The following is a 14,575-nucleotide window of genomic DNA, read 5'->3' on the forward strand; positions in this document are numbered from 1 at the left end:
GTACCAAACACCATCCGACTGTCGCACCCCCGCGTCATCTAACCATTCCATGCATTTCCTTGGCTTCCTCCCCAAGCCACAAATATGATTCTTATATGCAAATGTAGCGCACAGAATGGCCTGCACAAAGGAAGCATGTTCATATCTCTGCAACTAATATTTCATCTTTTATAAGAGATTAAACATACTCCTTTTATGTGAATATTACCTATAGAGCTTTCCACATAAGGCAGACAGTCTGTCTGCTGTCACTGGTTTTCCCAGAAGGTGATAACTTGATTGACACACAAAAGGTGTCACCTCCAGGAACCTGGCTTTAGACTAATTAATGCTAAATGATGATTGGGTCTGTAAGGCCTATGGAGTAATTGTGTATACATACACATCTGATCCCAGACCATTTGTTTGTACCTTCTATTCATTTCCCTACTGCCCAGGGGCTCAGTGTACATCCTTAATTACAAGACTGTTCCTGCACACACCTTTGCAATGAAAGGGCCTGACATAATCTAATCTACTCAACCTGTCATGGCTATGATTCCATATTTCCACTCAAGTCCTACATGTCCGGTACAATCAATTTTACATGTCTGTTACACTCATATTGCTCCAAAGTTTTTTTAAACAAATACAGCCTACACAATAAGGGGGAAGGCCTTTCCCTTTCTTAGGGCTTGATCAATAAAGGCTCATACTCATTTCTCCATCTACACCTCCTCCCTTGGCAAACTGATACACTCCCACGGCTTCAACTATTACCTCTATGCCGACGACACACAAATTTACCTCTCCACCCCCCACCTCACCCCCTCTCTCTCCGCCCGCATCGCCCACCTCCTGAACGACATATCAGACTGGATATCGCTCCATTTCCTCAAGTTAAACCTGTCCAAAACCGAGCTCCTGGTTTTCCCCCCAGCCCGTGCCCCCCCCCCATCCTCTCCATCACGACTAGCAACGCCACCATCAATCCCACCTCACACGCCAAAGTCCTGGGTGTCACCCTGGACTCAAACCTTTCCTTCCAACCTCATGTCCAATCACTATCAAAGTCATGCAGGCTCCACCTCCGCAACATCTCCAAGATACGCACGTTCCTCACCCCAGACACCACTAAACAACTTGTACACTCCCTCATCATCTCACGCCTGGACTACTGCAACTCCCTTCTCACTGGCCTACCCAAACAAACGCTATCCCCACTCCAGTCTATCCTGAACTCAGCGGCTAGACTCATCCACCTCACAAACCGCTCCACATCTGCCACCCCCTCTGCCAATCCCTTCACTGACTCCCGATTGCCCAATGCATTAAATTCAAATGACTAACTGTGACATACAAAGTCATTCACAACTCCGCCCCAAACTACCTAACTGACCTGATACCCAAATACTACCCTATCCGTGCCCTTCGCTCCTCACAGGACCTCCTACTCTCCAGCTCCCTGGTCTCCTCCTCCCACGCCCGACTGCAGGACTTCTCTAGGACTTCCCCCATCTTCTGTAACTCCCTACCCCAATCCATCAGACTGTCACCTACCCTCCCCTCCTTCAGGCGCACCCTAAAAACCCATCTCTTCAGGGAAGCCTACCCCACCCTCACCTAACAACCGATCTCCTCCACTCCTCTTACCACTCCATCCCCCACAGCCACTTCCTCCTGTACTACTATCCCCTCCCTCCTAGATTGTAAGCTCGAAAGAGCAGCACCCTCGATCCCCTCGTGTATTGTATTGTACTGTATTGTCTCATGTTCTGTCCCCCTCGCTAATGTACAGCACTGAGCACTCCCTTCGGCGCTATATAAATACTGTATAATAATAATACTCGTCAAAAAAAAAAAAAAAAAAAAACACTGAGTGATATGAACTTTTGTACAAGGCACTCATCTCAATGCCCACTGCAGAGTTTATCATCTGCTGAGCGCCCTTTTTGTCGCAATTAGAGAGAGGTAGCAGTCTAGAACCATAATAGGGTGCACATGTATTATATCATTATGGATCAGCTCCTTTGAAAGAAGACATGCTCCTCTGTATATCCCTCAGAACCAAGATTCACTTCTATTGGTCCTTCACCATCACATACAGCAGACATTTATATAGCTCTGACATATTCCTCAGTGCTGTACAGAGAACACTGAGCCAGTCACATCAGACTATGCAATAGAGGAGCTCACACTCTATTGTCCCCCCACAGTCACATACTAATAATATTATACATTTATATAGCTATGACATGTACTGTACAGAGAGCACTGAGCCAGTCACATCAGACTATGCAGTAGAGGAGCTCACACTCTATTGTCCCCCCACAGTCACATACTAATAATATTATACAATTATATAGCTATGACATGTACTGTACAGGGAAAAATGAGCCAGTAACCCCAGTCCCTGAACCAGAAGAACTTACAATATAAATGTTCCACCACAGTCACACACTATCATCATACATTTATAGATCTCTAACATATTCTGTAGTGCTGTACAGAGAACTAAGAGCCAGTCACAGCAGTTTTTGCACTAGAGGAGCTTACACGCTAATGTCCCCACTACAGTCACCATATTATTGTTATTATATATTTACGGTACATCCCACGGACAAGTCTGACAACTGAGGAAAATGTGAAAGCTCAGCCATATATAACCCATGTCATATTGTAGTTTGAGTGATCTGGGCATCGCTACTAATAAATAGGTAGCATAAGGTTTAAGAGACGCTCAGATGCATGATGCTTGCTTTATCATTTGTGTACATCACCAGCATGCTGTAAAGTCTTTCAACCCAATTAAGAGTAGAAAGAAACTTTGTGTGCAATGGTGTATGACCCAACATATCTCACCGTAGGAAGCCAGAACCACATCCTGAGTATTAATCCATGGAAACTTCTTCTTCAGCTGCTCTGGAGAATACAGGATCCCTATGGCTCCATGTTCCCTTTGGTGACAAAAAAAACAAAAAACACACACATCAAAATAAAAAGGGGTGCATACTGTTCAGAATCAGACCAAGTTATGAAACTGTTAATAAAATGTGTTCAATGAGGTAAAATTCTATGGTTTTAATTCCCAGTATTATGAATATCCTCAATGTATTAATATGATCATACTTTGGTGATTAGTGATATCAAATATAGAACACATACAGCACAGTGAAGCAATGTGGAGATTAGAATGCACAGCAAGTGCGTGCAATGGCAGGGAAAAATACAAAGCAATACAATACAAAGCATTAAGCTTTCAAGGTAGCTAGCAAAAAAGCCCTAACTAACTAAACTATCTCGACTACTTGAAGCCACACAGCCATGGAAAGGAACCCCTGTACAGTTTGGCCCTAATGGCAAACAATCTGAGTCACCAACTATGGAGACTTGGATAGGTCTGAGTTAGGGACCAAATTCTACATAGTTTGTTTTTTTTGGTCACAGACACACATTTCAAATATTCAGCTACCTTGAAAAGGTGATGTCTGGGCTTCTGTACCTTCAAAGCTGAATTCCAGGTAAGATCTAGGTTCCAGGTATTTATGTAGTTACACTGGATACACAGTCACACTACACACTCCAGCTTCAACCAATGTAAGTATGTATATGCCATACCTGTGGGCACCCCCTGGAAGCTGAACATCACTGTTGTAGGCAATGCTGCTACAGTGAGTCTGACTACTTTCTTGGTCCCACGCTGAATGGCTGAACTTCTACTTACTGAATCCAGGTCATCCATTCAGCATGGGGCCATTCAGAGAACACTTTGCATTTTCTCAATGAATGCAAAGTGTTCTCTGATTGGACGAGGAGTGGCAGCATGATCACCACATTCAGACACAGAATGCTTTGTATTCATTGTGAAAAATGCAAAGTATTCCCTGGATGATACCCATTCCAAGCAAGCAACTGTGTTCACTATGAAGCAGGGAACCTGGAATAATGTAAATATGTAAAAATTACCACACCTAAAATGAAGCTCTAAGGAGGGAAGGGCTGCCTTCAGGTGAGTCTGCTTTTAGTTTGTGCACTGCTTATACACGTGGGGGGGCTTATACAAAGCTGGGGACTTCAATTTCATTGTTTTGAGTTAGGGACCACACCCTACAGAGGTGCATTGGTGCGTGTATAATATATATCTCTATCTATCTATCTATCTATCTATCTAGATCTCTATCTCTCTCTCTCTATATATATATATATATCTATAACACACACAGTATATATGTTTTTCTTTTATAATGCATATAATAAAGCAGTCAATTTTGCTGCATTTAGAGAAAATAGAATTCTGTGCATCCTGAAACCGATTAGAAACTCCAGCATGTAACAAAATGTTTATACTTCTTATACAATTGACATAATAATCACATGACTGGTTTCCAATAGGTAATGGGAACCTAAGCAGTCAATGATGGTGTGGTTTGGCAGTGAGTAGCCACACAGTGTCCACTGATAGCTGTCAAGGTTATACTGCTTATTAACCAATACTCAGCACAAGGTGTTGTAAATTTGAAAAATGTTAGTGACATCTGGGAAGTAATTATGTTAGGGGTCCCTCTTAGTCCCAAGTTATCCCCATACAGGGAACCTCAGTGACAGGTAGTTGGTCTTTACTGATGGGGTAAAATTCTCCCAACCTGGGGGGATAGTGGTTGGAGAATGAGGAACTGAGACAGTTAGAATCGGACAGCTGTCAGATTGCGGAGTGTTCTAGTAGAAGGCAATGATATATGCCATCATGCACAGAAAGGAACAACAATTGTACAACTTAGTACACAAGAGTCCTTAAGGTTGCCTGCCCATGGGGGGCATGGCTAGTCTGGCTGTGCTCCCTTGGGCACACTGTAGTATTCCCACTAAAGGACAGAAGAGGAGGCATTCTATAATGCTGGATTGTTAATGGAAAATATGATTGACAGACAGCGAGAGAGAGAAATGATTTGTGATCGATGTCCTGGATTTCAGACTGGATGTAATAGATGATTGACAGAGATTTGAGCAACTAATGGTTCATACTGCAAAAGTTGGGTCTTTAAAATGACTTATATATTAGTAAAAGTCTTCCATAATTTACTTCACTTAAGCATCTAGAGATCATTTTATTTCATCATTTATAAATCCATAAAGCTATCAATGAGGAGAGGACTAATGAGGGTTTGTGTAGGTATCATGGAGAATAGGGATGAAATAAATAAACAAGACTGACAGTTGTGGATATAAACTCTGGTGACTTGAGGAGTTGTCTAAGGACTGTCCTCTGTGTCCCCTGAACATGACTTGAGGAGCTATTTTGAGATTTTCCTGTGTCTCTGGAAAGAATGTGATTATGACCGAGATGTAAAAGCCAGATATCAAGTGCAATATTTCTATATTTAGTTGAGAACCTATACTAGTTCTGTTTGATCAATGAAAGTAGTTGGGTTACGTTCACACTGGCATACTACAGCGTACACCTGTGCCAGCGCCGTGTTTACCTACAGAGGGATGCACAGGTATCCCCTGCATCCCCGTGCAGGCAGTCCCATTCATGTCAATTGAAGCACAGCAGCTGCATGGAAACATTCACTGCTCCCAATTGGACAGCCATGTGGGTTCATAGCCTCGAACCTACACAGTCTCTATTTGGACCCATGCGCTTGCAAGGCTGTCAAACTGCGAGCTGCGGCTGTGTCAATGCAGCCACTGTGTCCCATCTGACATGAAGGGGACTGCCTGCACAGGGATGCATGGAGCATGTGTACATTCCCATGAAGGCAAGCACAACCCGCGCACAGGTGTATGCTGTAGCATGCAAGGCCTTACTGATAAACGGACTGAACACATAGATTTGCATCAAATGGAGTTACTGTGCCCAAATAGATATGAATGATGGTCAGGCAGCATCACCTTCCTACACCCATACCGCTGAGTTTTGTAATTTTTCTCTAAGATTTCTGCGCCTTTCTCGCTGGACAGGAACAGGTATCCAGATGGGTTGAACTGAATGTCAATGGGGTCTTCATTGACCATGCCAAGATATTCCTAAAACATAGAACAGTGCGTCAGATTCTTTGTACAGCGTATAGATCGTTTGTTGATGTGCAGTGTAAACAATGTTGAAAAAGTCGAATTGCAGCCTCATCAGCCATGGCTGCACTTATGCAAATACAAGACATGACCATAGATGTCAATGGGATTTCAGCATTGAAAACTGTATCCCCAAACCCATTTCTTACCCGACAACAGTTGTAACATGAAAAACACCTAAATAATTCAGTAACATACTACAATTTAAAGTATATATAAAAGCCAAAAAGTGCTTTTTTTTTCAAAAAATTAAGCAGAGAATGTTTGAAACCCCTTTGCTGTGTTCCTGGTCTGTATACCTGCTGAGTCCATTATGATGGGTTCACACCATCCCTGCTGGGTTTTTGTAATAATGACAATGTAAAAAGAGCAGGAACACACAAAAGGTAGCTCAGTACAAATTTAGAAAGTTAAACAAGATCAAATATATAGGAAGCCAATAAGGTAATGAGCTAATCATACTCATACTAAAATGTTCCTTAAAAAGACTTACATTAATCTTCAACAGAAAATGAGCACCAAAGAGGGACATCTGGATGTTTTCTGGCCGGGAGAACTGCTGTCGAATGCCACCCACTGACAGGACTGTGGATGCCTGAGAGTACTAAAGAATGATATAAAAATAGTTAAAAATGAATAAATAAAGCGTATGCCAAGCCAACACTTTTTTTGTTTCTTTTTGTTTAAAGCCCATGAGTCCTATTTGTGAGCCAGTAACGGGGCTGCTAACGTGTCAGGAAAACGCTAACCTGCTTGTACATGGTGCTCCCTCACATGTTGATTCAGCAAGGCGTCCCGTCTTCCCTGATGAAAATGCTTCATAATGTAAGTCACCAAAATGAGAGCGTTACACCTCACTCATCCATGGTGATGAGCTCTCGTAGTGGTGAAATACAATAAATAAATAGTGCAGCGCTAAACCATAAATCTAAAATAAATATATATAAATGAATACAAAATTAATATATATCATATAAAAGTGCAGCCGTGCAAATACAGTATAAATTCAATAAAGTGCAATGCGTGTATTCCGCTCGGGAATATTCAAAGTGACCAAGTGATCAAGACTTAGAAATAAAACCTCAGTTCAATAAAGTGCAATGCGTGTATTCCCAGCGGGAATAATCAAAGTGGCCAAGTGATCACAGCAAACAATCTATTATAATGCACTCTAATATGAATCTCCACTTATTGTAAACATGAGGTTTTATTTCTAAGTCTTGATCACTTGGTCACTTTGATTATTCCCGAGGGGAATACACGTGTTGCACTTTATTGAATTTATACTGTATTTGCACGGCTGCACTTTTATATGATATATATTAATTTTGTATTTATTTATATTTATTTTAGATTTATGGTTTAGCGCTGCACTATTTATTTATTGTATTTTACTCACATTGGTAGGAGGTGTCAGCAGCTATAGGGATAGGGCCTCATTCTGAGCGCAGGAAGTCTTTTTTATATATTCTATTACTGATTTCATAGTGGTGAGCCATCACCGCTGACAGGAGTGCATGCCTGACATGGGCCTTAGGAACGCCTGTCATGTTTTTACTGTTTTCTAGGGTTTCATTAGAGAGATTTCCTCCCATATCCTGTTCTACTTAAAACGGTTTCAACAGAAAGGAAGTGAGAAAAATATACAACAGGGACATGGATAGATATAAAAATTTTAAGGAAGTATATAAAATAGGTGCTGTAATCAAGTTCATTTTTTCGTCTTTATTTTATATTTTTCATAAAAAAAAAAATAGTGGCAGTGTAGATACAGAGAATTTGAATACTGGGCAGGCAGCTTCTGCACACTAAATAATTTCCAAAAACAGAGTGGGTTGTAATAGGGATGGATTGAATCTGGAACTGAAGGGCCACACCATGGTATTCAAGTCCTAATACAAGTTTATTCCAAAAACAGATCTTTCATAAAGCCAACCCATTTCAGAGGCTGCAACTGTGCCTCCTTCATCAGGGCCTATCATGGTAAAACTGTGTTCTTTAGGCCCCTGCACACAGAGCTGTCTAGGAGCAGTGCATGCCTCCCAGTGTTTTAGTACACTTTGGAGGGACAGATGCAGTGTGCAGCCCTGAATCAGGCAGCCTGCCAAAATCCAAGGCCGTTCAGCCCCACCCAGCCACAATCTGCTATGGACAGTGTGCCTGCAGCAGGGCTGGGAGCTGCAACTGTCCCTTCTGGGCACACTAAAACACGGGACACTGCTGCTAGACAGTCACAAGTGCAAGTGGCCTAAGACTACCATGGCCTAAAAACAACACAGTGAAACCATGTAAAATACCTCAAAATGCTGCTAAAACCAGATGCATATACATAGTTTCACTGTGAAGCCCTGATGAAAATGGGGAGTTTAAGCCCCTGAAACAGGTTGGCTTTAAAAAAGATCTGTCTTTGGAATAAAACTTGTATCTGGATCTGAATACCACAGCGTGGCAGTTTAATTTGTGGTTCAATCAAAAATAAAAATGTCAGCCTTATCCTATTCTACTAAAGGGAAATCTCCTTAATAGTACCTTGGATAGCAGTAAAAACCTGACATCGGAATCTAATCTTCCCCCGCCAGATCTAAAAGTAGAAAACAACAAAAAGGTCTGACTATGGATACACATTTTTTTTTTATCTTGGAAAAAAAAAATCAGATTATTTTATATATATGTATAGTTAAAGATATAGAAAGATGTGGGAGAACAGCATATCACATATACCGTAGGGTCCCTCTCTACCACCACGATGCTGTAGGTGCTGGTTTGATCCTGCAACAGCTTTAGCCAGAAGGCAATTGACCAGGCCATCACTCCTCCCCCAACGATGACTAGGTCTGAATGTTCCGGGGGAAGGTGTTTTGTAGACTTTAAAGGGCTCCATTTGCTTTTGGGCAAAGATACTAAAAGCTTTTTCTGGAATTTATCAAATTCCTGCGTCAGGGATGGATCTATGAGAAGGAAGCAAAATAAGAATGAGTAAGCCATTTGACGTACTGAATGCATTTCATGAATGAGATCTATCAACTTTAATATTAATATTGATTCTCACAATGTTAATATCTTGTACTGCGTATGGTGAGGACAAAAAAGGGATATAATAACATTAAAGAGGACCTGTACTATAGAAGCTGTGTTAAAATAAAAGCAGGCAAAAGGGTAAATGACTAGCCACTCGATTACTGCCTTTCCATGGCTATGGATGGGGCCATCTTGGTAGAAAAGCAGGGCTTTGCTTCCTCATGTCAGAGGTACCTATTCCTCCACCCCTTCTCCTCCCCAATGACTGGTGATGTGATGACTACTGGTGGAATTTCCAAGCAGCAGGATAAGTGGAGGAAGAAAAGAAAATCCAAAAAATATGTAAAGCAGATACAGGGAGATCCCTGCACTGCCAATACTTAGGTGCAGCTTCCTCTCCAGCAAGGAGAACAGTGGTCAGTACAGAGTAGAGATATCACCAAACCTCTCTCCAAATCTGGTGAGACTAGCAGTGCCTTAAATGATCCCACACTGCTAATGAGGCTCAAGACACAGGACGTGTGCGGATATTTTTCAGGAAGAATTCAAGCAAAAAAAGGTAGAGCTTTCAGGATACTCCTTATACACAGTTAACATTTTTAGAGGTTACCTATAAAATAAATCTTCACTTCTTGAGTTCAGGTCCACTTTAAATTGTACACAAAGACATAAAATGTGTACCCTGCCTGATAGGAAGAGATCAAATCATCAGGGAGATTTGGCACCAGAACCTGTGCTGGAGATTAAAGTACAACTAGAGGCAAAACCTTTTTTTTTTTTTTTTTAGTTTTGGGCAGAGTGGAAAGGGACTAGAATACCTGTCAAGTTTTCCTTTCAATAATTTTTACTGTACAAAGTACAATTTCAACCGCTTTATAGTAAAAAACAGAATCACAACTATAAACAGCAGTCAACAGCGGTCATATACAAGTGGAACATAAGTAGAATAGGTAACATTCTAAATAACATGTCAAAGTAGAAATAGAACATACATCGTGTGTCGGTTATCTAGTGCACAAGAATACCTGTCAAATCTTACTTCTGTCTGTGCCCCCGTTAGTCCTGTTTTATATTATCACGGAGAATGAAAGAAAATCTCACATTTTGAGTTGTCACCAGAACAGGAAAAGAGCAGAAATCTTCAAACAGGGACACTACTTCTGGTGGCCCTGGTGACAACCAGGGATTCCCTCACTTTGGAGGGATTATCTTTTACTTCATGTTTTGAGAATGGAACAGGAAGTGGAAGGAAATAGCCCCAATAGGAGACAGATGGCAGAAAGAAAAAAAAAAAAAAAAACTTGACAGGAGTTATAATGCTCCCTTTCTCTAACAAAAATGGAAAAAACAAGCTTTGCCTTTAGTTTCCAGAGCATCTCCAGGCAATAGGTAAGGTCAATCAGTTAACTATTAAAGTAGATGTAAAGTCTTGCAATGTCATTTCATCTGTACTGTGTATCATTAACAGCTTTTTTTGTTAAGTGACATACTTGTAACCTTTGTTACATCTCAGTGCGGCTGATTTCCTGCAGTCCCTTTGCAGCCATTTCCTACCTACATGCACTCCACTGATGGCTGCATGGCCTTTCTCAGGGCACGTTTCCTGATGGTCACAACAGCGGACTGTGCCTGTATAGTGTGTGTGTTGAAATGGCCATGTGTGATCTCCATCTAAAGCCCGTTTGAGAGTGTGACAACTCAGGAGCCCGCGTGAAAGACAAAGACAGAATGTTGCCACCCTATAACAGGAAGTGCCTGAAGAAGGACTTTGTGGCAGGATCACCACGGGATATTTTTAATGAAAGCTGCAGATTTTATAAGACTGAAAAGATTTTAAAATGACATTAACCTGATATAAATTATTGGCTCATTAACAAGGTTGAACAAATGCAAGCCTTGCTGTTCTCGGAGACACCAAATGGTAATCATTAAATCCTTACAAAGCATCTGAATCTATTTTTATACCACATTTTGATTATTAATGAAGCTCGGGAGACTGTACATTTGCCAGGTGGATTTTCACCTTAGACCTTGTCACTGTGTAATAAAACATCCAATGTGTTTGGGAAAAGGTCAACGTACATTACAATGGATCGAGCCCCAATCACTGAAATCGAACATAAGCTACAGTATGTGTGTTTACTGTATTTTTTTTTTTTTAAAGCAGAGGCACTAGAGTATAAATTGGTAGGTTTTGAAAATTTTTTATGCAACACAGTATGTGCGCAGCAGTTTTTCAAACACAATTTTTTGGGATAACATTTTTAATGAAAAAAAAAAACAATGCAGTACTAAACCCAATTTTTGGTTAAGTATAAAAGATGATGTTACTCTGAGTAAATAGATACCAAACATGTCACGCCTTAAAATTGCGCACACCCGTGCAGCGGTGCAAACTAGCACTGATCACTGTATTAGTGTCAATGGGGATGTCAGTGACAGTCAGTTCCCCCCAGTGTCAGAATGCCCGCCGCAGTCCCGCTATAAGTCGCTGATTGTCGCCATTACTAGTAAAAAAAAAATAAAATCCCAGTATAATACCACCATTTGTAAATGCTATAATTTTCACGTAACTCAGTTAATTTACACGTATTGGGATTTTTTTTTTTTAGCAGAATAAATTTTGGCCTAAATTTATGAAGAAATTAGATTTTTTTTATTGGATATGTTTTATAGCAAAAAAAAAACAAAAAAAAACAACAAAAAAAAACATATATATATATATATATATATATATATATATATATTTTTTTTTTTAAATTGTCAGTCTTTTTATTGTTTATAGCACAACAAATTAAAAAACAAAAACCGCACAGGTGATCAAATACCACTGAAAGAAAACTCAATTTGTGGGCAAAAAACTGACAAATTTCATTTATGTACAGCGTTGCATGACCGCGCAATTGTCGGTTAAAGTAACGCAGCGCTGTATCGCAAAAAATGGCCTGGTCAGGAGGGGGGCATCATCTGGAGGGCAAGTGGTAAAAGTGAATGAAAAAAAAAATTGCATTTGAAAAACCGCTAAGCATAAACTATGTGACATAAAATTGCAAAACCCGCCATTTTATTCTCTGGGGCCTCTGCTTACAAATATATAATGTTTGGGGGTTCTAAGTAATTTTCTAGTAAAAACAAATCCAGATTTGAGGTGCACTCAGCATCAATAACCTGATATAATAATAAGAGGTGTCACTCACAGTTGGGGGGGTCCTCCCGGCCCCTCAGCAGAGCAGCACCTGTCCTCAGCCCCCTGTGTGTCCATACAAGGGCCCCATGGTGAGGGCTCCCCTTGCACAGGAGCCATGCTCTCCTCCACACACCCATAGCTCTCATCTGTCTGAGCTCTGTACAAGGGAATACAGGACTTTCACATGATGTCATCACCTAGTGACATGTCCCCGCCCAAGCTGGTAGAAGTGTCTCCAATGTTCTCCAGGATTGGCCATTTGTATGAAGCCCATGGAGAAAGATATTGTAGGGGTGGTCTCAGGGAAAATGGCCGCAGAAGCGGAGACAAATCTTCTAGCGGAGGCGGAGCAATGCTGAAGAGTTCAGAGACAGGTGTACAAAGATGGCCGGGGCCGGAAGTCATTGTGCCTCCCCCTGGCACAGACGGAAGTGACGGTTGGCATTGGTTCTCTGACGTGTCTCGGCTGGTGTCGGTGTGTTCTGTGTGGACAACATGTTGGACTTCTTCACTATCTTCAGTAAAGGCGGCATCGTGCTCTGGTGCTTCCAGGGGGTGAAAGGATCCTTCACCGGGCCTGTCAATGCTCTGATTCGCTCTGTCATCCTACAGGTGGCTGTCCACTACTGGGGGAGGGGAGAGCTGTGTGCCCCCGCTGAGGGGGAGGGAAGAGCAGTGTGCCCCCGCTGAGAGGGAGGGGAGAGCTGTGTGCCCACTGGAGGAAGGGGAGAGCTGTGTGCCCACTGGAGGAGGGGAGAGCAGTGTGCCCCTGCTGAGGAGGAGAGCAGAGCAGTGTGCCCACTGGAGGAGGGGAGAGCTGCGTGCCCACTGGAGGAAGGGGAGAGCAGTGTGCCCCCACTGAGGGGGAGAGGAGAGCTGTGTGCCCACTGGAGGAGGGGAGAGCAGAGCAGTGTGCCCCTGCTGAAGGGAGAGCTGTGTGCCCACTTGAGGAAGGGGAGAGCAGCGTGCCTGCTGGAGGAAGGGGAGAGCAGCGTGCCCGCTGGAGGAAGGGGAGAGCAGCGTGCCCGCTGGCGGAAGGGGAGAGCAGCGTGCCCGCTGGCGGAAGGGGAGAGCAGCGTGCCCGCTGGCGGAAGGGGAGAGCAGCGTGCCCGCTGGAGGAAGGGGAGAGCTGTGTGCCTGCTGGAGGTGGGGAGAGCAGTGTGCCCACTGGAGGAAGGGGAGAGCAGTGTGCCCCCACTGAGGGGGAGAGGAGAGCTGTGTGCCCACTGGAGGAGGGGAGAGCAGTGTGCCCCCACTGAGGGGGAGAGGAGAGCTGTGTGCCCACTGGAGGAGGGGAGAGCAGAGCAGTGTGCTCCTGCTGAGGGGAGAGCAGCGTGCCCGCTGGAGGAAGGGGAGAGCAGCGTGCCCGCTGGAGGAAGGGGAGAGCAGCGTGCCCGCTGGAGGAAGGGGAGAGCAGCGTGCCCGCTAGAGGAGGGGAGAGCTGTGTGCCCGCTGGAGGAAGGGAGAGCAGCGTGCCCGCTGGAGGAAGGGGAGAGCAGCGTGCCCGCTGGAGGAAGGGGAGAGCAGCGTGCCCGCTGGAGGAAGGGGAGAGCAGCGTGCCCGCTGGAGGAAGGGGAGAGCAGCGTGCCCGCTGGAGGAAGGGGAGAGCAGCGTGCCCGCTAGAGGAGGGGAGAGCTGTGTGCCCGCTGGAGGAAGGGAGAGCAGCGTGCCCGCTGGAGGAAGGGGAGAGCAGCGTGCCCGCTGGAGGAAGGGGAGAGCAGCGTGCCCGCTGGAGGAAGGGGAGAGCAGCGTGCCCGCTGGAGGAAGGGGAGAGCAGTGTGCCCCCACTGAGGGGGAGAGGAGAGCTGTGTGCCCACTGGAGGAGGGGAGAGCAGTGTACCCCCACTGAGGGGGAGAGGAGAGCTGTGTGCCCACTGGAGGAGGGGAGAGCAGAGCTGTGTGCCCACTGGAGGAAGGGGAGAGCTGTGTGCCCACTGGAGGAAGGGGAGAGCAGTGTGCCCACTGGAGGAAGGGGAGAGCAGTGTGCCCCTGCTGAGGGGAGAGCAGCGTGCCCGCTGGAGGAAGGGGAGAGCAGCGTGCCCACTGGAGGAAGGGGAGAGCAGCGTGCCCACTGGAGGAAGGGGAGAGCAGCGTGCCCGCTGGAGGAAGGGGAGAGCAGCGTGCCCGCTGGAGGTGGGGAGAGCAGCGTGCCCGCTGGAGGTGGGGAGAGCTGTGTGCCCGCTGGAGGTGGGGAGAGCTGTGTGCCCGCTGGAGGTGGGGAGAGCAGTGTGCCCGCTGGAGGTGGGGAGAGCAGTGTGCCCGCTGGAGGTGGGGAGAGCTGCGTGCCCGCTGGAGGAAGGGGAGAGCTGCGTGCCCGCT

The 14,575-nt window shown here is 44.5% G+C and overlaps 2 protein-coding genes across 2 annotated transcripts in view; one reads left to right on the plus strand and one right to left on the minus strand.

Annotated features, from left to right (window-relative positions):
• FOXRED1 (FAD dependent oxidoreductase domain containing 1) overlaps positions 1-12,447 on the minus strand; it is a 35,745-nt gene extending 23,298 nt beyond the window's left edge. The window contains exons 1-5 of the mRNA XM_089652112.1: positions 12,267-12,447; positions 8,773-8,999; positions 6,545-6,655; positions 5,888-6,006; positions 2,842-2,936 (exon numbers count right to left, since the gene is read on the minus strand). Coding sequence (XP_089508238.1) covers positions 2,842-2,936; positions 5,888-6,006; positions 6,545-6,655; positions 8,773-8,999; positions 12,267-12,402 — 688 coding nt within the window. The 5' untranslated portion in view covers positions 12,403-12,447. The remainder of the gene's footprint in view (positions 1-2,841; positions 2,937-5,887; positions 6,007-6,544; positions 6,656-8,772; positions 9,000-12,266) is intronic.
• Positions 12,448-12,668: 221 nt separating this feature from the next.
• The window catches only part of SRPRA (SRP receptor subunit alpha), a 34,145-nt gene continuing 32,238 nt past the window's right edge, over positions 12,669-14,575 (plus strand). The window contains exon 1 of the mRNA XM_089652113.1: positions 12,669-12,868. Coding sequence (XP_089508239.1) covers positions 12,752-12,868 — 117 coding nt within the window. The 5' untranslated portion in view covers positions 12,669-12,751. The remainder of the gene's footprint in view (positions 12,869-14,575) is intronic.

Source organism: Staurois parvus, unplaced genomic scaffold, assembly GCF_062004578.1.
Source record: "Staurois parvus isolate SC_StPar_1 unplaced genomic scaffold, SC_StPar_1.0 ptg000671l, whole genome shotgun sequence".
Taxonomy (NCBI): domain Eukaryota; kingdom Metazoa; phylum Chordata; class Amphibia; order Anura; family Ranidae; genus Staurois; species Staurois parvus.